We start from the raw sequence: 21,622 nt of genomic DNA, 5'->3' as shown, positions 1-21,622 counted from the left end.
AATGAGCATGAGCTAAGGTAGGGAAAAAGTATAGGTACCTATAGATTTATTAGAAATTCTTTATAAAAAATGTCACATATACATTTAAAAATTATGCTGTTTCAAAACCCTCATTTCTATAAAAGAAGCAAGCACGGAATTAGATTTTCATTCAAAATATTAATAACTGGTTGCTAATTTTTCCTAGTTGAACTGTAAAATCAAAGAATTCAAGAATAATAAAAGTGATTACTACTTTTATGGTAAACAGGATTACTGAGAAACCTGTCATTCAGTTTTTTTTATGTGCATATTTTGTATTTATTGCAGAATTATTTGTAGCATCTAAATATGGAAGCAATCCAAGTGCTCATCCAAATATGGATGAAAAAGATGTGGTATACACATACAATGGAATATTAGTGAGCCATAAAAATTAACGAGATCCTGCCATTTGCAACAACATGGTTAGACTTTGACGTTATTATGTTAAGTGAAATACATCAGAGAAAAACAATTACCATATTATTTTACTTATAAGTCAAATTTAAAAGCAAAACAAAAACATACAAATTAAACCAAACAGAATCATAAATATACAGAACAAACTGGTGGTTGCCACATAGGAGGGGGTGGTGGAATGGGTGAAAGAGACAAAGGGCATTAAGAGGTACACAGTTCAAGTTATAATATAAATGTCACAGATTAAAAAAAAAAACTATAGCATAGGGAATATAATTAATAATATTGCAATAACACTGTATGGTGTCATTCAGTTTTAAAGTATGTGTTTGCAATGTTTTAAAGAATATCTTTGGTGACAGGGATTATCAATATATTTATAAAAAGTTACCTCATCCCCACTTGTCACAAGGGGCAGAATGCATTTATATTTTTCTTTATGTGTAGTTGTCATGATGACATAATTATCTTCTTTATACAAAACTCCAGTTGTAGGCTAGAAAAAGAACAAAAAATACACATTATTTTCTCTGGTTAAATTGTAGTACTTTGAATAATTTACAGTCTTAGTTTTTTTAACTTAATTTATTTATTTTGAGAGAGAGAGAGAGCGAAGGAAAGAGAGTACGCACAGGGGAAGGGCAGAGACAGAGGGAGAGAGAAAATCCCAAGAAAATCCCTGTGCTGGTAGTGCAAAAGCCTGAAGTGGGGCTCGATTCGACGAACTGCTAGATCATGACCTGAGCTGAAATCAAGAGCTGGATGCTTAACTGACTGAGCCACCCAGATGTCCCAATAATTTACAGTCTTAGGTCAAAGTAATTCATCATGTCAACAGAAAAATTTTTAAATGTATTTCCAAAGGCAGGGAAAATATTCTATATATTAAATAATAATAAGGACAAAAGGAGGATGACATACTTTATCCAAGTGTTATAACAAAAAAATGAACACAACTGAAATTTGGAGTATAAACGAAAAACTGGTAATGCAACAGACTGAGGTTAAAATATGGATTAAAAAGCATTAAGAAGCAATGAATATACATAGATACACCATCGCTAAATACTTATTAGTTCTATTAACAATTACCATCTATATGTGAAAATCTACAGCACTTTACAAATGTACTCTCAATTTCGTCAGATGGGACACTTGAAGATAACATAGCGCATTCTTTTTCATATTTGGATAGCAACAGCCTGATGCAGGGCTTGAACCCACGAACTGTGAGATCATGACCAGAACACATACATTTAACCGACTAAGCCACCCAGGAGCTCCAGGATAAAATACTTTTAAAAGAAAAATCACTAAGAATCCTCTGTGCTTACTCAACTTTTTTTTTAGTATACATTTTGGGTCAGCAAACACTTTCTGTAAAGGGCCAGGTAGCAAATATTTGGGGCTTTTTTTTTTTTTTTTAAGTTTATTTATCTTGAGAGAAAGAGATAGAGAGAGTGAGAGCAGGGGAGGGGCAAAGAAAGGATCCCAAGCAGGCTCTGTGTACTCAGTGCAGAGCCTAACAGGGTGCAAACTCAGGAACTCCTGAGATCATGACCTAGGCTGAAACCAAGAGTCAGATGGTTAACTAACTGAGACACCCAGGTGCCCCTTAACATATTTGAATCAGCTTTTGTTAGCCTTTTTTTAGATTACTATATAGGCTCCTGTATTGTGATGAAAGATCCTTGTTTAAAAGACCATTGTAACTGAAGAGGAGAAACAGAGTTGAAAGTGAGAGCTGCAAAGCCAAATTTATGATAAAGTGATTCTTAGAAACATTTATTTAGTTGCACCAACAAATTGCTATAACATTTATAATGCCTTTTGATGTTTTTCAGATATATGCAGAATGTATGACAGTGTCTTGTTCAAAGCAGGATTCACATTTGCTTACCAATGGCTGCCTGAAGTCTTGCCAAATCATCCCTTTACTGTAGTGAAGACAACCAGTATAATAGGGAAAGACAGGATAAAATAGGCAGAGAGGGAAAGGATAGGACCTGAGGTTGGGTGGGGTGGGAAACTTGTATTTTGGAACAATGCTGGGGAGTGTCTGACCACAGCAAACGCCCTCAGGCATAAGGTTCCTCTTAAGAATGCAACAGACACCACCTACTCCCCCTCAGGTGTCCCTAAGGAATTTGACAAAAGACCTAAGTAGAAATAAGTATGAGACCATAAATGCGTAACCCATAATGATATGGCCATAGACCACCCCTCATACAGTGGAAACAAGCCAATCAGGAAAGGACAACCCAGAACCTAGAGCTATCAAGCCAATGAGGGTAGGACCTGAGAAGGAAGGAGGGGGACTTGTATGGGGGTGATGACCAGAACCTTACAAAACAGTGTGAAACCACTATTGTTGGGTATTCACCTTCAAATGCCCCCTCTCTGTAGAGACAGCTTTCCTACTATTCTTACTTTCTAATCTAGAGTCTATAATAAACTTTCCCCTACTGCTCATTCTGTGTCCACCTTTTCATTCTTTGAAGTGGTGAGACAACGAATCCCAGGTATTGAGGTAAAAAAATCCTGCAGCACCAGTAGCATATGACTTAACTGTATTTACCTCTATTTGTGAAGTACCTGCAACTCTGATGTTCAAAGTTGAATTGGGCAGCAATATTGACTTGTTTACTAAACTGTTCACCAAAATACTAACAATGGAAAAAGCAACTAACTGCTTGTTTGGAATTACAGCAAAGGAAGGAAGACAATCCTTTTTTTTTTTTGTAATGAAAACCACTCTTGGGCTTTATGTTTATATGATAAAGAAATTCATTCCTCTTGAAAGAGGATTTCAGCTACCTCCATTTTGACCTCAAACTTTTTAGTTGGGTTTTTCTTTCCAGCTTGTCTCTTGGCAAAGCATCCCCAGAAACCAAAACTACTCTCAAACAGTAAGGACTGCCCTGGGCTAGCAAGACCTCGCCCATGATGGACTCCAAGATAATGATTGATTTGACTTCCAAAGCCTACTTGCACATATCCACCACCTTTGCCCCATATTTCCCATATATAAACCTGACAGTATTTTTGGCACTTTGGAGACAGTCTTTGAGAAGCTAGTCTGCTGTTTTCAGCTGTTGGCATCACTGAAATGAATTCCTGTCTTGTTTCACCACCACTCATTTCTCTGCCTTTGGATTTTGTTAGGGGTGAGTGGCTGAACCTGGTCTGTTTGGAACCCCCGGGGTCAGGTGCTTTTGCAACCCTGTGCCCCAGCTATGTTCTGGTCTATTGTTTTTAAGGTCTAAGTAAGAGGTAACAAGAAATAAAAGCCATCACTTGTTAGAAGATGCAAAGATTTCTCTTTCACTAAGTTTTTGAAGAGCGGGTTTCCTCTTGAATAAAACAGACCAAGTAGCAATTCTTCTATCTGAAAATTGCTGAAATAGTCACTTATTGGGATCACCAAGTAAAAATTTTTAACAAACTTTACCCTACATTTTCAAAAAAAATTACAGGGAAGTTAACCTTTTCTGATTTTCTAACTTAAAAAACTTTTTTGATCTAACAAAAATGTTTCTTTTTGATTTAGTAAAAGAGTTAAGAAAACAAAATACTTCTGAATGTATCTAGATAGGGAAAAAAGTTGTTGCATATAACTTAATACCCTAAAGTATTTTCAGTGTAAGAGGCCCTATTAGTAATCTGATAAAAATCAGATTTTAATATAATGAAACTAAACCAAGGGGGTATGGTACTTTAAGGTTAAGGAACTTTAAAAATATGTTGGCAGGGGAGAAATGCTGAATATTTAACAAGGGTCCGGAGGAATTAAGATAGAGGATAAAAGACAAAAGTATCTTGATAGAGGCTGTAAAATAAACTCAGTGGCACAACTTGCCAACATATATAACATGCTTAAATAGAGTTGGTCACCATTCTTCCCAAGCATAGTGTCTGGGGGAAGTTTGAGTGGGAATACATTTCTATGTTAACAACAGAAGAGAAAATTAGACTTATTTTGTGGTTTTACTTTGGTGAAATCTATGAACTCTGTGAAGTAATAAATTGTTGAGCACTTTAATAGACACAGAGATGGTAGGTATTTCAGAAGAAAAATACACACACACACACACACACACACAAAACTGAACGCTAAAAACCAGTAAACAAAGAATATCGTAGCCATTAATTAATGGACATAAATGTTAAAAAAATGTATTCTTTGTTGGTGCTTAATAATTATTCTAAGTAAATATGAAAGCGAGATTGTAAAGATTATGTATTGTTTTGATATATCTGAATGGGGAGATGATTTAAAGTACAGAACAATTTTAAAGCTAAAAAAAAAATTCACATCTTCTAATCCAGTCTCTTCCAACTTCTGATTGTAGAAAGATAAAGGCCCTTATCCTCCTTCATACAGCTGCTTGTTTACGTATGTCCAATCAACTGGCTCATAAAAGAAAATGACAGTGCCAGGTGAGGAGGGCTGTAGTGCCAGTTACATAAAGTAGGAAGGGAAGCCTTCAGATTATAAAAATACTAAAACAAAACCCAAAGGCCAATGATAATGACTCCTGGGGTTTATTTTTGCATGAAAGCCACAGACCTTTTGCCAACTCACAGAAAAATGTCCCTAGATTTTTCTCAAAATAACTTAAAAAAAAAAAAATTCTTCAGATATACCCATCTTAAATTATGTTCCACTGTCAAAAAGAATTAAAAATTCAATTTCAAAATAAAATTGATAGATATGTGAAAGGTTGGTACAGGATAAATTTAATACAGATCTTCCATAACCTCTTTCAGCCAGCACACACCACTGCCAAAAGAAAAATGAAACAATTTTGTAGTAACCTTGAAAAAGGCTGATTTTAGTCATCCACCTAACACATCAGTAAGTTTTGAAGGCTGCATATCAGTGTGTGTTTTTTAATTAAAAAAAAAAAAAAACCAACAGGTGCAAGAGTAAAATATTTTAATGACCACATTGTTTAATACTTGTCATGTTCATTTTGTGTGCTCTTTTAAAACAGTAACAGAGGTTGGACTAAATAAATTATGCTCACCTCAAGACTGCTAAAGTTATGTCTCACTTATAATACACTTTTATATAAGTATTTTAAAGTAACAATATTTAATGGAATTAACACAAATATAAACCTGGCTTCTCAGAGAAATATTTACTTAGATAAGTTTCAGAATCACTGAACTACCAGAACAGGAGAACTGAAAACAGAGGGATGGAGAAATAAAGTGTGAAATACTCGCAAAAACTAACATCTGCAAGTAGAAATCTGTTGTGGTAACCATGACATTTGTTATCCTGGTAAATCTTGCTTGCAACCACTTATTCTTGTTTCAGTGAAGTAGTAATAGAACAATATGGTAATAGAACAAAATAGTCATCCACATGGAATGACTGCAGCTAACTGGGGTAAGAATTAAAAAAAAAAGCTTTTGTATTTTCCAAGACTTCAATTTGAAATAAATAATTACTACACGGTAAGTATCTTAAGTGTAGCATCTTAAGTGTGCAATTTTTATTGGCCTACAGTGGTAGGAAGACTTTTCAGCAGAGCACTCCCCAAAGACAGAAGGACTGCAAATTTTCGTTAACTGTTAAGTTATAAATACGTTCATCACTCTAGGAAAACTGACCATAAAATCTCATGTTCTGGGGTCTTACGTATTACGACTGCAATACATTAACACGGTAAAGGATATTCTGAATAGAGCATCGTTAACATCCCACAGGTCAAATAGCTCTCTCAGAAACAACTTTGAAGGAGACAGAGCTGTGCGTATACACATATGCACGTGTGTGTATACAAGATAGATATACCGAGTGTGAAAGGGAACTCATATCTGCAGTGTAACCGGTTGTGTCGATCCGGTTGTGTGCAATACTAAAGGAGAGAAGGCGGCTGGTGGAGGAAGAACTGCAGCTGACTTTCTAAAGAGAAGATTCAACGTAAGCGCCTGAATTTCCAAAAAAGCTGCTTCCGTGGGGTGGGAGTGTTGGTAAGCACGGTCTAATGAGACAAATTTAAAAGGGGGAGAGCAGGTAATCTCTGAATCGCCAATGCTTAGCATGGAGGGCACAACTACATAGTGTGTTCGCTAAACACTTGCTGTATGAATGAATGAATGGATGAGAGGTAAATGAACCTTTGGATTAGGGAAGGGGGCAAGCGCCTGCAGAGGTGGTTCTGGGGGAGCAACGCGCAGGTAAGGAGAGAAGGAGCCAAACTCTAGTGCTAGGAGGGAGAGAGATAGCTACAGGATTCGCAAGGGCACTGACCAGAGAGAACTCGGTGCCGGGCCAGTTGACTCGGAAAGGGATGTCATCGCTGAGCTGGGGGAGCGCTCGGCCGCCGCCGGACGCCTCTAAGAGGCCGCAGAGGACCAATAACACCGGCCCGCCTTGGACCAGACTACGCGCGCCGCCGCCTCCTTCCTCCATCCTCCGCTGCCGATTTCTCCAGCCGCCGCCACAGCCTCCTCTGCCCACAGAGGAGAGGAGGGGGAGGAGGAGGAGGAGGCGGCGGGACTACTAAGCACCCAGGCAGCCGGGGGCCCAACCGCCGCCACGTCTCCTTCCGGAGAGCAGGGCAACGCCACCTCCGCCCCCTTGGGCCTTCCGCCACCGTTTCCGGGGCAGGCGGGAATCAACATCCGGGGCCGCCAAGCCGTCCGCCTACGGAAGCCCGGACGCCGGTTGGCGTTCTCGCGGTTGCGGAGAGAGGAGAAATCGAACATCGTGGCTTCTGGGGAGCGGACTTCAGAAGACCGCACCTCGGACCAGGCCTTTCCGCGCAGAAGTGGCGGCACCGACAGCCGGTGAGTCCGGGAGGCTGCAACCGTCCCTTCCTGCCACCGGCCCGGTTTCTAGGGGTGGGCGGCGGCTTGGCCCGCCCTGGAGCGGAAAGTAGAGAGTGAGAGTGGCGGGTGTAGATTTTGGATGCCAAGATTCGAGGTGGAGATGAGAAGTGAGAAGTGGCGGTGTTCCTGGCTGATCTGTCCTCCGGCTGCTTTCCTTTCTCCTTTTCTTCGCACGTAGCATCCCTGCGTTTCATCTTTCCCGCTTGAAGCTTCTCTCCGCCTCTTCTACTCTGGGCTGTAGTCATCTCAGTGCCTTGCAGCTGCTGACCAACGCAGGGCGGTTTGCTCACTGTCTCTGCAGTCCTAGGTTAGGGGATACTGGAGCTGAGGAATCCTGTCTTCCCTCAGTAAAAGAATGCTGTGATTCTCCGAAGTTGGTATGGACGCAGACTCCTCGTGAAGAGAGCAGCTAGACATCACAGCCCCTGCATTTTCACCCGTGGGGCTTCTCCTTCATTCCAGGGTTGACGTATAGGGTTGTTGTGTCATCATGGAAACTGATAAATTTCCTTTTTTTTTTTTTTTTTTTTTGTTATATCTTATTTACTTTTTAATGTTTATTTTTGGGAGAGGGAAAGAGAGAGCGCGAGCTGGAGAGGGGCAGAGTGAGGGAGACACAGAATCTGAAAAGGCTTCAGGCTCTGAGCTGTCAGCACAGAGCCCCATGTTGGGGTTGAACTCAGGAACTGCTAGATCTTGACCTGAGCCGATGTTCGCCGCTTAACGGACTGAGCCACCCAGGCGCTGCGCTGATGAGTTTACTTGTGTGAAGTTCAGGGCCAAGAGAATGTGAGGTTATGAACTCTTGACTGCATTTAGTGTAAGATAAAAAATTTTAAGTTACCCTCCCCATGCCATGGTTTTCATTTCCAGTATACTAGGTTATACAGTGGTAGCTATGGAGCACCAAGAATTGTCTTTCTGGAGGTGGGTAAAGCTAGAACTCCTCAAATTTGAACCAAATTAAAAAAAACCAGGAACGGCAGACAATTTTTCATCTGAAAAATTTCCTTTTTCATTTAAAACATAGGGAATGCACAGTATCAAAATTACTTCTGTCTAGAATTGAGGTCTTGTTTATTACTTTATTTATTACTTATTAGTGTTTAATATGTGCCAGACCAGTGGGTTTGGTAAAATAATAGCAAATAAGTGGGTCTCTGTCTTCTGTCCCCCATAGTCTAGCAAGGGAGATTACACAAATAATTGCGACCTATTGTGGTAATAAAATAGTACTTAACATGTACTTAGCATTTATTCTGTGGTAGGCACTAGTCTAAGTACTTTATATATATTATGAAGCAGGTAGTGTATATTATACAGTAGAGAGATGTGAAAGTGGAGATATGAAGAAGGAAGTGAGGGAGGAACTCTGGGGTTGGACAGGAAAGACTTTCCAGGAGAGGTGACTGTAGAACTGGGGTTTTTAAGGACTTATAGAAGTTCAGCAGGCAGATGGGGAAGTGCATTTCAAGCATAATTCTTACTGATGATCCATTAGGACCTTTTGATGTAGTCAGAGGGCAGGATAAGATGGAATTAGGAGCAGGAGATTGATACTACAGAGGAACAGAGGCAATCAGTTTGTATTGATAAGGGAACATAAGGCAGGCTGAGGGCAAAGTACAAGCTAGCACACCCCCTGCCCCCAGCTGGGATATGTATGATATACCTTGGAACTCCCACTACCCAAAAACAGGAAAGCAGGAAAGGGCAAAAAGCAAATGGTTAAACTGATAAGAGTCCCTACCAGTTGACAAGAAAAAGGCAATCCCATCCTTGGCTAAAGAAAACTCCCTACTGTCTTGATTTTAATGCTTTGCTGGAGACAAAAACAACCTTAGCTTGACAATAGCTAGGCCTCCAGGAATCTGTGATTCTTTAGCATATGAAAGTCTTTTTGGAAACTTCCCTTCGGACTTTACCTCCCCCAAGTTCAAGGTATATAACCCGTCATTCTTTACAGCCCCAGTGCAGCTCTTTCTGCCCATGGGTCCTGTACTTTAATAAAATCACCTTTTGCACCAAAGACATCTTTAAGAATTCTTTCTTGGCTGTCAGCTCTGATCCCTCGTCACCCCAAAACCTTATCAACATGTTCTGCAGAAGTGTTTGAGTTTTATCCAACAGGTCAGAATTATTGTAGAGTTTTTGCATTGGAATCATCCGATGTGATTTCTGTTTCTCAAGTATACAAAGACTAATTCCAAATGGATTAAAGATTTAAATGAATCACACACAAAAAAGAGAAAACAATATAAGAAAATTTAGGAGAATAATTGGATAATCCTTGTGAATAAAATAGGAAATCTTTCTGTCATGAAAGAAAAAGACCAGCAGGGGCACCTGGGTTGAGTGTCTGACTTCAGCTCAGGTCATGATCTCATGGTCCCGCATCAGGCTCTGTGCTGACTGCTTCGAATTTTGTGTCTCCCTCTCTCTCTGCCCCTCTCTTGCTCATGCTCTGTTTCTCTCTCTCTCAAAAAATAAACGTTAAAAATGAAACAAAACAGGGGCACCAGCTGGCTATGTTGGTAGAGCATGTGACTCTTGATCTCAGCATTGTGAGTTTGAGCCCCACTTTGGCTGTAGAGACTACTTAAAGTCTTAAAAAAAAAAAAAAAAGAAAAAGACATTTAACTAATAAAAATTAAAAATACTTATAAGGCTCTGGTTTAGTCTCTGGGGCTATAATAATGGAATTTGGCTCAATAGAGCTTATGTTCAAGTAAGGGGGGGCGGGTGTCTAAATAAATAACACATAAGTAAGAAACTCTTTGGTGATGGGGTTTTGGGATGATGGTGGGGGGTTTGGAGCCGATAGCCAAGAAAGAATTCTTGAAGATGTCTTTGATGCAAAAAAGGTGATTTTATTAAAGCATGGGGACAGGACCTGTGGGCAGAAAGAGCTGCACTGGGGTTGTGACAGGTCACTGATTTTTTAAAAAAAGTTTTTTTTTTTTTTAAACTTATTTATTTTTGAGAGAGAGAGAATGTGAGTCGGGGAGAGGCAGAGAGAGAGGGAGACACAGAATCCAAGCAGGCTCCAAGCTTCAGCACAGAGCCTGCCGCGGGACTGGAACATACATACTGCGAGTTCCTGACCTGAGCTAAAGTCAGACACCCAACCAATTGAACCACCCAGGTGCCCCGGGTAACTGATTATATATCCTAAGGTTAGGAGGGGGTTTGGGATAGAGTAAGTTTCTAAAGTATTTTGGAAGCAAGGTTTCCAGGATCTTGAGGGGCTAGCTCCTGTTAGGAAAATGCAATTTATTACGGTGTAGTAAAACCTCAGTCATGAGGCCCTTCAGATGTATATCAGCAGGCCGTAAGCTTGGAGTATGATTGCCAGCGTGTATTGTGGGGGAGTTGAGATCAAGGAAGTTTCCAAAGAAGTTTTTATATGTTAAAGTAGACTTACAGGATCCTGGGGGGTCAGGGTAATGTTAAGCCAAGGTTCCCATTTACTCTGTCTGTTTCAAAGACTTGTCAATGTGCTGTAGGCAGTAAGGGAATTTAAATTTTAGTTTGCTTTAGTTTCCCACATTACCATGGCAAGCACTTAAACCCCTTTCCTTTGTTCTTGAGTAGCCAGGAATGTCTGAGGAATATCACACATATTCCACCTGGGGGCAGGGGTGCTCTTAGCCTGTACTGTGCCCTCAGCTTGCTTTGTGCTCCCTTATCACCTGGTTTGCGTCCACTAAATGTTACTAACAATCCCTCCCACTCATGTGGCAACTAAAAATGTCTGCAGATACTGCCACATGTCCCTTGGCAGGAAAAATGGCCCATGATTGAGAACTGCTGCTTTAGACTCTTAAATGAAACTGTGAATATTCATGATGAATTTTTAGGCAATAGCTCACTGATTGCAAAGATGTTTAGGGGCAAGCAGGAGACCTTCCTAGCACTTCAGAATTTTGTCAGAGTAGTGAATACCTGCTCTGCTTGTAATTCAGATGGTAGTTTGCATTGTGTCTTTGGTATTTCATAAGTCACTTAATCTTACCTTGCACTAATGTCATTATTATACACATAGGTTATCATCATAGAGGATTTCAATATAAATATGTAGAAGATTGTTCTGAATCTGTTAATCCTATCATAGCCTAGAAATTGCTATTCTGAAAAAAATAGTCAACACTTTCATTTAATAGTCTTTTGACTTTTTCTCGTATAAATATGGTATAGAATATGTAATTTTAAATTTCAGTTATTTTAACTTTTGATTTATGGATTACAGAAAAATCCTCCTTTATTTGGCAAAGCTACCTGTTTCTGTGTACAATGCAGTAATTTTCAGCTAGTTGCAGAACTGCAGATCTGGGGAGGGAACAAGAAACTTGTGCAGTTATTCATCTAACATATATGATTTGGGGGCACTGTCCCAAGTACTAAGGGTGCTATAAAATGATGTGGATACAGATCAAGTCCATCAGAATGTTACCACCTAGAAAGGAGATAGGACTTGTATGTAACTAATTATATTAAAAGTGGGGAGTGTTAGAGAAGTACTGTACGGATAAAGTATTGTGGACATTCAGAGGAGGGAGTGATTACCTCTAGCAAGGGATGAGAGGAAGGAAGGGTAGAAACTAATAAAGTAGTCCTGGCATTTGTATTGGACCTTCACAGATGGTAGGATTTGGATTTATAGAGCTTGGGAAAGGCCTATTCTAAGTGGATGAAAGAACATGAGCCCAAGACCTATTGAGATCAAAAGTAATTTGGTTTGAGTACAGGAAAGAAGCTTGGGAATGACATAAGGAGTTTAATATGTGTCAAGGGTGACATTTTACCCTGGTGGGAAAAGTATTAAAAAAAAAAAATTATTTAATTTGAGAGAGAAAGTGTGTGTGCTCAAGCAGGGAAGGGGCTGAGAGAGAGAGAGAAGGAGAGAGAGAATCCCAAGCAGGCTCTGCGCTGTCAGCACAGAGCCTGATTTAGGACTTGAGCTCACAAACCATGAGATCCTGACTTGAGCCAAGATTAAGAGTTGGATGCTTAACGAACTGAGCCACCCAGGTGCCCCAAAAGGATGTTTTAACTAATAAATACTGCGAGTATAATTTGCTATCCACATATAAGAAAACCAACTAGATCCCTTCTTCACAAAATACACAAAAAGTAAATTGTAAAGGGGTTTAAGATATGTATCTATATGAAGAAATTAGGAGAATATTTATGTAACTGGAGTAGAGATGACATTTTTTTAGTAAGATAGGAAATCCAGATACTATAGAAGGAAAGGAAAGATAGACCTGCTATAATAAATGTCTTAAAATTAGTAATTTCTGTTAAAATTATGCAAACCTTTGGCTTAGTGATTTTATTTTTTGAATTTTCTCCTTTAAAACAAAAGCCCTAGGGTGCCTGGGTAGCTCAGTTGGTTAAGTGTCCGACTCTTGATATTGGCTGAGGTCATAATCTTGAGGTTCATGATATTGAGCCCCACCTTGGGCTCTGCTCTGACAGCGTGAAGCCTGCTTGGGATTCTCTATCTCCACTCTTCCCCTACTCCTTCCCTGTGTTCTTTCTCTGTCTCAAAAGTAAACTTAAAATATTTTTAAAAACAAAAGCCTTGATACATAAGGATGTATGTACAAAGGTATTCATTGTGGTATTATCTATAGTGGCAAAAAAACCTCTGGATATCTGAATTCCCACCATTAAGGCTATGGCTGAATAAATGATTATATACAAACTTTATGCAACTGAATAGTGAGGGGCGCCTGGGTGGCTCAGTTGGTTAAGTGTCTGTCTTCGGGTGGCTCAGTTGGTTAAGTGTCTGTCTTCGGCTGAGATCGTGATCTCATGGTTTGTAGGTTTGAGCCCCATGTCAGGCTCTGTGCTGACAGCTCAGAGCCTGGAGCCAGCTTCAGATTCTGTGTCTTCTTCTCTCTCTGCCCCTTCCTGCTCACATTCTATCTCTCTCTCAAAAATAAATGTTAAAAGATTTTTATAAAAAAATAGCGAGGTGTTAGGAGCAGAGGCTCTATTACCTAACCATATGTCTGACCTTGGGAATGTTACTTAACCTCTTTAGAACTCTGTTTTCTTATCCTTCTGATGGAGAAAATAAGTAGTAAGATATAAGAACTAATGATGATTCAGTTTTATTATATATTCTGTTCATGTAACAGATGTTGTGTCCAGGCTCTATTTTATTTATTTTATTTTTTTATTTTTAAAAATTTTTTTGTTTAATGTTTATTTATTTTTGAGACAGAGAGAGCATGAATGGGGGAGGGTCAGAGAGAGGGAGATACAGAATCGAAGCAGGCTCCAGGCTCTGAGCTGTCAGCACAGAGCCCGACGCGGGGCTCGAACTCACGGATCATGAGATCATGACCTGAAGTCGGACGCCCAACCAACGGAGCCACCCAGGCGCCCCCAGGCTCTATTTTAATACGCACTTTATATTAACTTATTTGACTTATTCCTCATAATAACCCAAAAAGTAGGTTTTATTGTTTTCCCCATATTACTGATGAGGAAACTGTGATACAAGTTAATACTATATTCTAATATAATTTACACATACAAAATTATATATTTATGCCACGCTGTAAACAATGCTATAATAAAACTATACATTTTTTTTAGTTGAAATTTTTATGAATCACAAATGAGAAACAGACAGTTGGGCTTTGAGGTAAAAGTTACCCCAGATCTCTTGTTTCTCATTTAGACATAAAAAAGGGCAAAACCAGTAAAAAACAACAACATTTGCTCAGCTGAACAGCTGGTGTGCAGTCTGAGGTTGTGTAGCACTAATTACTCCAGAGCCTGCCGAAGAAGGTAATTGCCCTTTTCTCTTCATTTTCAATACTGATTTTTTCTCCTTCAATTCCTTCTTTGAATATAATTTATTCTGCAGTAATAAGAAAGAAGACATAGGAGAACTGGGATGCACATTTTGGGAAAGATAAAGGAAAAGAAAAGCTTTTGGTTTTTAGACATTTTTGGTTAAAATATAACACACACAGGTGACAGAATACCAGCAAATACACAGGTGCAGATGTGAATATTGTATTTGTTTCTTAGGCATAGGAGGAAAAAAGGAGAGTGGAAATTTGATTTCAAGCTAGCATGATTCTTTTTTTAATCCCATGCTTTATATTTTTAAGTTTTTACTAAGAATTTTCTGTAAGAATGAATTAAAAAAATTTTTTTTAAGTTTATTTATTTTGATGGTGGGGGGGAAAGGGCAGCGATAGGGGGAGAGAGAGAATCCCAAGCTGGCTCTACAGTGCAGAACTGGATGCAGGGCTTGATCTCACACAGTGTGAGAGCTGAAATCAGGAGTCGAATGCTTAACCAACTGGGAGCCACCCAGATGTCCTGTACAAGAATGAATTTTTAAAACTCCAAGTATACAGCAACAGCTGTGTACAATAATACCTATGTTGTATTCTCGCCAAGCCTAAGAAATAACCAAATCCAAAATGTGGCACCTTGAATAAGACCAATGACCTGGATGTTGAAAAAAGTCAATGACTAAGAATGAAGAGACTCCTATATAACCTAAGATGTATACTACTATCACATCTTAGAAAAATAACAATGATTTCAATTTTTACTGTTTATTTACCTTTATTCCCCTTCCAGTCAAAGTTCATGACTTGCGTTTGATTGTTGTCTTAAAGTCTACCATAGCAGCCCCCCTTTGCCGTATATTTTAGGGCGCACTATTGTTTTTTGTTCTACTATGGAAGAAAGTAACTGCTGCCACTTAAACTTATGATGTGCTGTCTAGTTTCAGGTGTACTCCAGTTGCTCAATATTTTTTTTAAGGTTTATTTATTTATTTTTGAGAGAGAGAGAGTGAGCGTCTGAGCAGGGGAGGGGCACAGAGAGGGGGACAGAGGACCTGAAGTCGGCTCCTCACTGATCAGAGAGCCTGATGTGGGGCTCGAACTCATGAACTGCGAGCCCAGGACCTGAGCCGAAGTCAGAGGCTCAACCGACAGAGCCACCCAGGCACCCCTCTAGTTGCTCATTTTTCATGGTTGCAGTGTCTTTATGAATTTCTTTTAGGATAGCACTTATAAATTTTAAACATTTATCTTCTGTTCCCAGAAATAGCGGTACTTCCTTCAGGTTAGTTGTTTATTTTCATCCTTTTCTCTTGTGCCTTTGCTTTTCCTTAAAAAAAAAAGAAAAAAAAAGATTCTTGAGCTCTTTGTAAATGAGCATGGTATTAATTGCTGGGCCTCACTTTAGGGTCCATGGATGAAATGCAGGAAAAGAGCTGCTTCTCCCCTGTCTGCCTCTAGCCTATGGCCAAATAAGGAAGGCTTTGTTGGGGAGTATGAGGATGCTCTAATGCTTTCAGGGTAGATTGCTCAATTAAGAAAAACAAATGTGGTTTTAGCTAGAAACCAACATAGTTGCTGATAGACTTTCTTTGTGTAAAGGAATGGGGTGAGAGGTTTGGCTCGGCTGTTCCATATACATATTTTAATCATCCTGATTTTAATCCTACAGCCCCCTCCTTTCTATTCCTGTTTTCATGTTTGGTAGTTCTCCAGGTTCTGCTGCCAGGAATGGCTTCTCCATGGGTGCAGCCTTCTTGTGCCTGTGTGCATGTTCTAGATTGCAGTTTTTTTCTGCACTGGCTTAATCCCCAATATAATCCCATCTGCTTTTCCTCTTCTGGAATGAATGAATACATTTTAGTGGAATTTTGATAGAAGTGGAGGAAAATTAATGTCCTTAGTTTATCTCACACAGAGTAGATAATTCATAGATATTTGTTGAATAAATCGATTAATGCTGTTGAGAAAACTGGGCAAAGCATACTTTTGTTTAAGTTAAAAAAATTATGACTGTAGGATATGGATAATTAAATGAATCCTTTTTTTTTTTTTTTTTTTTTTTATCCTTTAATTGATTCTATTTTAGGAGGAAATCTCATTGAAGTTAAAACACCAGTGGAGGTACAAAATGAGAAAGCTGCCATCTCACGAATTTTTAAAAAATTAAAGCCCTTAATTTCATTTTGTTCCTTTTTAGTGTTTAGCATAGTGCCTGGCATGTTGTAAGTATTCAATAAATGATAGTTATTATTATTATGTTTGTTTAACTCAAACTCTTTTTGTCTCTCATTTTCATCATCCAAGAAAATGGGGATTAATATATGTAAAATACCTGGAACAGATTTTGGCATATATAGTATTTGCTACATAAGGTTAATTATTATTCTTTGATCCATGAACAACTGTTTATTTTTTTCTATGAGGCTTTCATTGATCTTAATTAGTTTTAATTAATAATTTGCCAGTCTGTATTCTGTTTGTAGTAAAAAAAATTTTTTTTAATGTTTATTTATTTTTGAGAGAGACAGAGACAGAGCGTGAGCAGGGGAAGTGCAAAGAGTGAGAGGGAGACGCAGAATCTGAAGCAGGCTTCAGGCTCTGAGCTGTCAGCACAGAGCCTGATGCAGGGCTCTAACATGTGAACCATGAGATCATGATGAAGTTGGATGCTTAACTGACAGAGCCACCCAGGCGCCCCTGTATTCTGCTTGTATTTTATGTCACAGCCTTTATGTTGAATTAAATTGACTTGCTCTTGCTTTTTTTTTTTTTAAGTTTATGTATTTTGAGGTGTGGGGAGGAGGGCAGAGAGAGAGGAAGAGACAGAGAATACCAAGCAGGCTCCCCACTGTCCCTACAGAGCCTGATGCAGAGCTGGAACTCAAAAACTGAGATCATGACCTGAGCTGAAATGGAGTCGGCCTTTTTACCGACTGAGCTACCTAGGCACCCCGTGGTTTGCTTGATTGTATGTCTCTCCACCAAATGTGGTTCTTTTTTTTTTTTTTTTTATGTTTATTTATTTATTTGAGAGAGAGAGAGAGATGGGGGGTGGGGAGGGCAGAGAGAGAGATCACAAGCAGGAGAAGGGCAGAGAAACCGGGAGATGCAGAATTTGAAGCAGGCTCCAGGCTCCAAGCTGTCAGTACAGGGCTCGAACCCATGAGATCAGGACCTGACCTGAGCCAAAGTCGGATGCTTAACTGACTGAGCCACCCAGGTGCCCCACATTTGGTTCTTGATAGCTGGTAACTATCTTTTTTATTTTGGTAGTCTTGTTGCATAGTCATGGCTTGCCACATAACATGAGTCCCTCATTTTTGCTGGGTCTTAATTGATGAGGAGGATAGTGTGACTGGAGCATGGGGTAGGGTGTATTATTGGGAAGTGGGATATGACAAATATGCTGATAACAGATTATAAATAGTTGAATAACAGATGAAAGAATTTGAAGTTTAGTATGCAGTGGAAGGCATTTTTGATTATTGATCAGGTTACTTTCCTATTTTACAAAGATAATGGAGTGCAGAGTAGAGAATGTATTGGAAAGAAGAAAAGAGATTACAGGTTAAGTTAGAAGGTGGCTCCAGATATAAGGTGCCCCTACAATGAAATGTTATTCTCTTTTGGCCTTATTGATATCAGGTGCTTGCTTAGTAGTGTCTGGTGCATTAATCATAAAGGATGAAACTGAGATCTTTGAGTTAAATCAGGAAGGGATTATTGGAGACTTGAGACTACACTGATTATGTGAGCACAGCAAGAGTAAAAGGAGATTGGAGGGGCATTAAGAAGAGTTGATAAGGAAGTAGAATATGATAGTTAAAAAAAAATTTGTTACACACACACAATGGAATATTACTCAGCCATAAAAAAGAATGAAATCCTGTCATTTGCAAGAATGTGGGAGCTAAAGAGTATTAAGCTAAGAAAATAAGTCAGAGAAAGACAAATATATGATTTCACTCGTGGAATTTAAGAAATAAAACAGATGAACATAGTGGGGGAAAAAGAGAGGCAAACCAGGAAATAGACTCTTAACTCTACAGAACAAATTGAGAATTTTGGGAGGATTGGTGGCTGGGGGAATGGGTTAAATGGGTGTTTAAGGAGGTGCTTAATGAGGATTAAGGAATGTACTTGTGATGAGCACTGTGTGTTGTATGGAAGTGATGAATCACTAAATTGTACACCTGAAACTACTGTTACACTATATGTTAACTAATGGATTTAAATAAAAACTTGAAACAAAAAATTCTGTGAAGGATAGGAAAGTTGAAAGAATAAAGAAAATTACAGGGTCAAGTGGTGGTTTTTCCAGTTACAGAATGTGTGTATGTACATTGTTAAAGTTTTATAAAGACAAGAAGGTTCAGTACAATTAAACCACCAAGAGATTAGTGCTAAACTACATAATATTTGAGAGACAGAAAGAGTGCAAATGGGAGAGGGGCAGAGGGAGCAGGAGACATGGTATCTGAAGTAGGCTTCAGGCTCTGAGCTGTCAGCAAAGAGCCCGACATGGGGCTTGAACTCATGAACTGTGAAATCATGACTTGAGCCGAAGTTGGATGCTCAACCGACTAAGCCACCAAGGTGCCCCAACTATATAATATTTTAGAAAGGGAAAATGAAATTTAAGAAGAATGAAAACACCCTGAAATTCACTAAAGCTTATTTTCATCATATAAACTTGACATACAGAATAATAATTTTAGTAGTTGTCTCTGGAGGAATTAAAATTTAAAAATTACAAAATCATTCCACTAATTTTTGAGTTTTTAATATATGCTTAGGGTGAATTTATTTTAAGCCTTTAGAAATGCATAAAAAGAGATTGTTAAGAGCTGAATAAATACACAGAAAATATAGTCACAGTATTTCTGGTGAGAAAAGATAAGCATAATTGGAATATGTCATATGTAGATTTCTTTTAAGTTTATTTATTTTGAGAGAGAGTGCACGTGCATGCGCATGTGGCAGGGGCAGAGGGAGAGAGAGAGATTGTCAGTTCAGAACCCGATGTAGGGCTCAAACTCAAGAACGGTGAGATCGTGACCTGAGCTGAAATCAATAGTCAGAGACTTAACCAACTGAGCCACCCAGGCACCCCTCATATGTAGATTTTTAACATATGATGAGGGGGAATTAAGAATTGTAAGTGCATGTATCATATGACTGACTTTGAAAGAATCAGGGATGGTAAATTATAGGAGTATGATGCATTGATATTCATAGCTGCTCCCAAGTTATAATTTAAAAGCTATGTATCCATGGAAAAGAGAAATCTAATAGAATGAAATGTTGACTATAAAATGTTTGACTAATATCTAATCAAATATGGTTCTTAAATTACAGGCATGATTGATCTCATGAATCTCAAAGAGATACTAAAACCATGGTAATCTGAATATATAGTATAAAGTAATATTAGGTAATACATATTATTACATCAGGTATTGTATAATGCTTCACACATGTTAAAATTAAATAAGCACCTTCAAAATGTAAAATAATCATTTCAGGTACTTTATTAGTTGAAAATGAAAAAAAATTCCTTTTTAAGATGAAATGCGTATCTGTAGACAATGGCCACATTTGAAAAATCAGTCTTTTTAAAAATTAAAAAAATTTTTAAATCTTTTTTAAAAATGTTTATTTATTTTTGAAGGAGAGAGAGAGCATGAGCGGGGAAAGAGCAGAGAGAGAGATTTCTGAAGCAGGCTCCAGGCTCTGAGCTGTCAGCACAGAGCCCGATGTGGAGCTTGAACTCACAAACTGTGAGATCATGACCTGAGCTGAAGTCAGACGCTTAACCAACTGAGCCGCCCAGGTGCCCCTTTATTTTTTAATTTTTAAAAAGTTTTATTTATTTTGAGAGAGACAGAGCATGAGTGGGGTAGGGGCAGAGACAGAGAGAATCTCAAGCTAAGTTGTCAGTGCAGAACCTGATGTGGGGCTTGAACTCCTGAAACTGTGAGATTACCTGAGCCAAAATCAAGAGTTGGACATTTAGCCAACTGAGCCACCCAGGCACCCCAGTCTTTTTTTGTTTTAATGTTTGTTTGCTTATTTATTTGTTTTGTTTGTTTATTTATTTAGAGTACGTGTACAAGCAGGGGAAAGGCAGAGAGTGAGGAAGAATCCCACTCAGTGTCTGAGCTGTTAGCACAGAGCCCGATATGGGGCTTGAACTCCCAAAACTGAGATCATGACCTGAGCCTAGATCAAGAGTCAGGCACATAACTGACTGAACTGCTAAGGTGCCCCTAAAATTGGTCTTTTGTACTTTCAAATATTCAGAGATGACATCATAACCTTTGTTTCCCTAAATGATAACTTTTTATCTGTGGAGGTGGTATTTAGATGGGATTTACCATTCTGGGTAGATTGAAGAGTGATTGTTGGAAACATAATAGTGGCCTACAGGAGTAGAAAGACCTACTTTAAAAAATCTCCATTAGAGATTTATATTAAGAATTTCTTTCTTTCTTTCTTTTTTTTTTTTTTTTTTTTTTTTTTTTTAGAATTTAGTATGGCCTTTTTCTTTTCTTTTTCTTTTAAAAAATGTTTTTAATGTTTATTTTTTTTGAGAGACAGAGTGTGAGCAGGAGCGGGGCAGAGAGAAAGGGAGACAGAATCCAGAACAGGCTCCAGGCTCTGAGCTGTCAGCACACAGCCCAACGCGGGGCTCAAACTCACAGACTGTGAGATCATGACCTGAGCTGAAGTTGGACGCTTAACCGACTGAGCTACCCAGGTGCCCCTTCTTTTTCTTTTTTAATGTTTATTGATTTTTGAGAGAGAGAGAGAGAGAGAGAGAGAGACAGAGTGCAAGCAGGGGAGGAGCAGAGAGAGAGGGAGACACAGAATCCCAAGCAGGCTCCAGGCTCTGGGCTGTCAGCATAGAGCCTGACGTGGGGCTCGAACTCATGAAATATGAGATCATGACCTGAGCCAAAGTCAGATGCTCAACCGACTGAGCCACCCAGGGGCCCCTAAAAGTTTCTTAATGTAGGGTTTACACTCATACTTTTCTTGAATTCCTAAAATTTGAAACCTAATATTTGTACTCTGAGGAAAGAGAGTCTTTGAGTTTTGTGTGTAATTAGCAAAGAATGAGAAAAAAATGTCTTGAAAGTAAGACCCAAGGACTGTAAAGACAGACAGTTTTGCTAACAAAAGTTAAGTTAGGCTTTAGGTAACTTGATACCTTTTAATTCCTGCTAACTTAGAGGCTTTAAACCCTAGCTTCTAACTCAGTACTATTTATTTAACTTCTCCATTTTAGTCATGTTTCTCCCTATCCCAGGAAAATTAACATCCCTTATTTCTGAGCTCTTTGGAATATGGCTTCCCTATAAATGCTGATGGCATATCATATTTATAGTTACATATTTTCTAACTTGTGACTGAAAGCCTAGAAAGACAAAAAAATGGGCACCCAAAGTTACTCCTTGCTCTTTATATTCTGTAACAATTATATATTAAATGGTAGAATTACTTTG

The 21,622-nt window shown here is 38.8% G+C and overlaps 2 protein-coding genes across 7 annotated transcripts in view; one reads left to right on the top strand and one right to left on the bottom strand.

Moving 5' to 3' along the window:
• ERLEC1 (endoplasmic reticulum lectin 1) overlaps positions 1 to 7,059 on the bottom strand; it is a 31,243-nt gene extending 24,184 nt beyond the window's left edge. Inside the window, exons 1-2 of one of the 3 annotated variants that reach the window (XM_045446043.1) lie at positions 6,707 to 7,059; positions 833 to 937 (exon numbers count right to left, since the gene is read on the bottom strand). In XM_045446043.1, the coding sequence (XP_045301999.1) occupies positions 833 to 937; positions 6,707 to 6,868 (267 nt within the window). In that variant the 5' untranslated portion in view covers positions 6,869 to 7,059. The remainder of the gene's footprint in view (positions 1 to 832; positions 938 to 6,706) is intronic. The other 2 variants (XM_045446046.1, XM_045446045.1) reach the window with 2 other exon arrangements.
• The window catches only part of LOC123580778 (ankyrin repeat and SOCS box protein 3), a 113,581-nt gene continuing 99,001 nt past the window's right edge, over positions 7,043 to 21,622 (top strand). The window contains exon 1 of one of the 4 annotated variants that reach the window (XM_045446041.1): positions 7,043 to 7,245. The gene's annotated coding sequence lies outside the window, so the exon portion shown is untranslated. The remainder of the gene's footprint in view (positions 7,246 to 21,622) is intronic. The other 3 variants (XM_045446040.1, XM_045446042.1, XM_045446039.1) reach the window with 3 other exon arrangements.

Source organism: Leopardus geoffroyi, chromosome A3 (genome assembly GCF_018350155.1).
Source record: "Leopardus geoffroyi isolate Oge1 chromosome A3, O.geoffroyi_Oge1_pat1.0, whole genome shotgun sequence".
Lineage (NCBI taxonomy): Eukaryota > Metazoa > Chordata > Mammalia > Carnivora > Felidae > Leopardus > Leopardus geoffroyi.
Note: the sequence above shows the minus strand (reverse complement) of the source record. Positions and strands in the feature narration are given on the sequence as shown.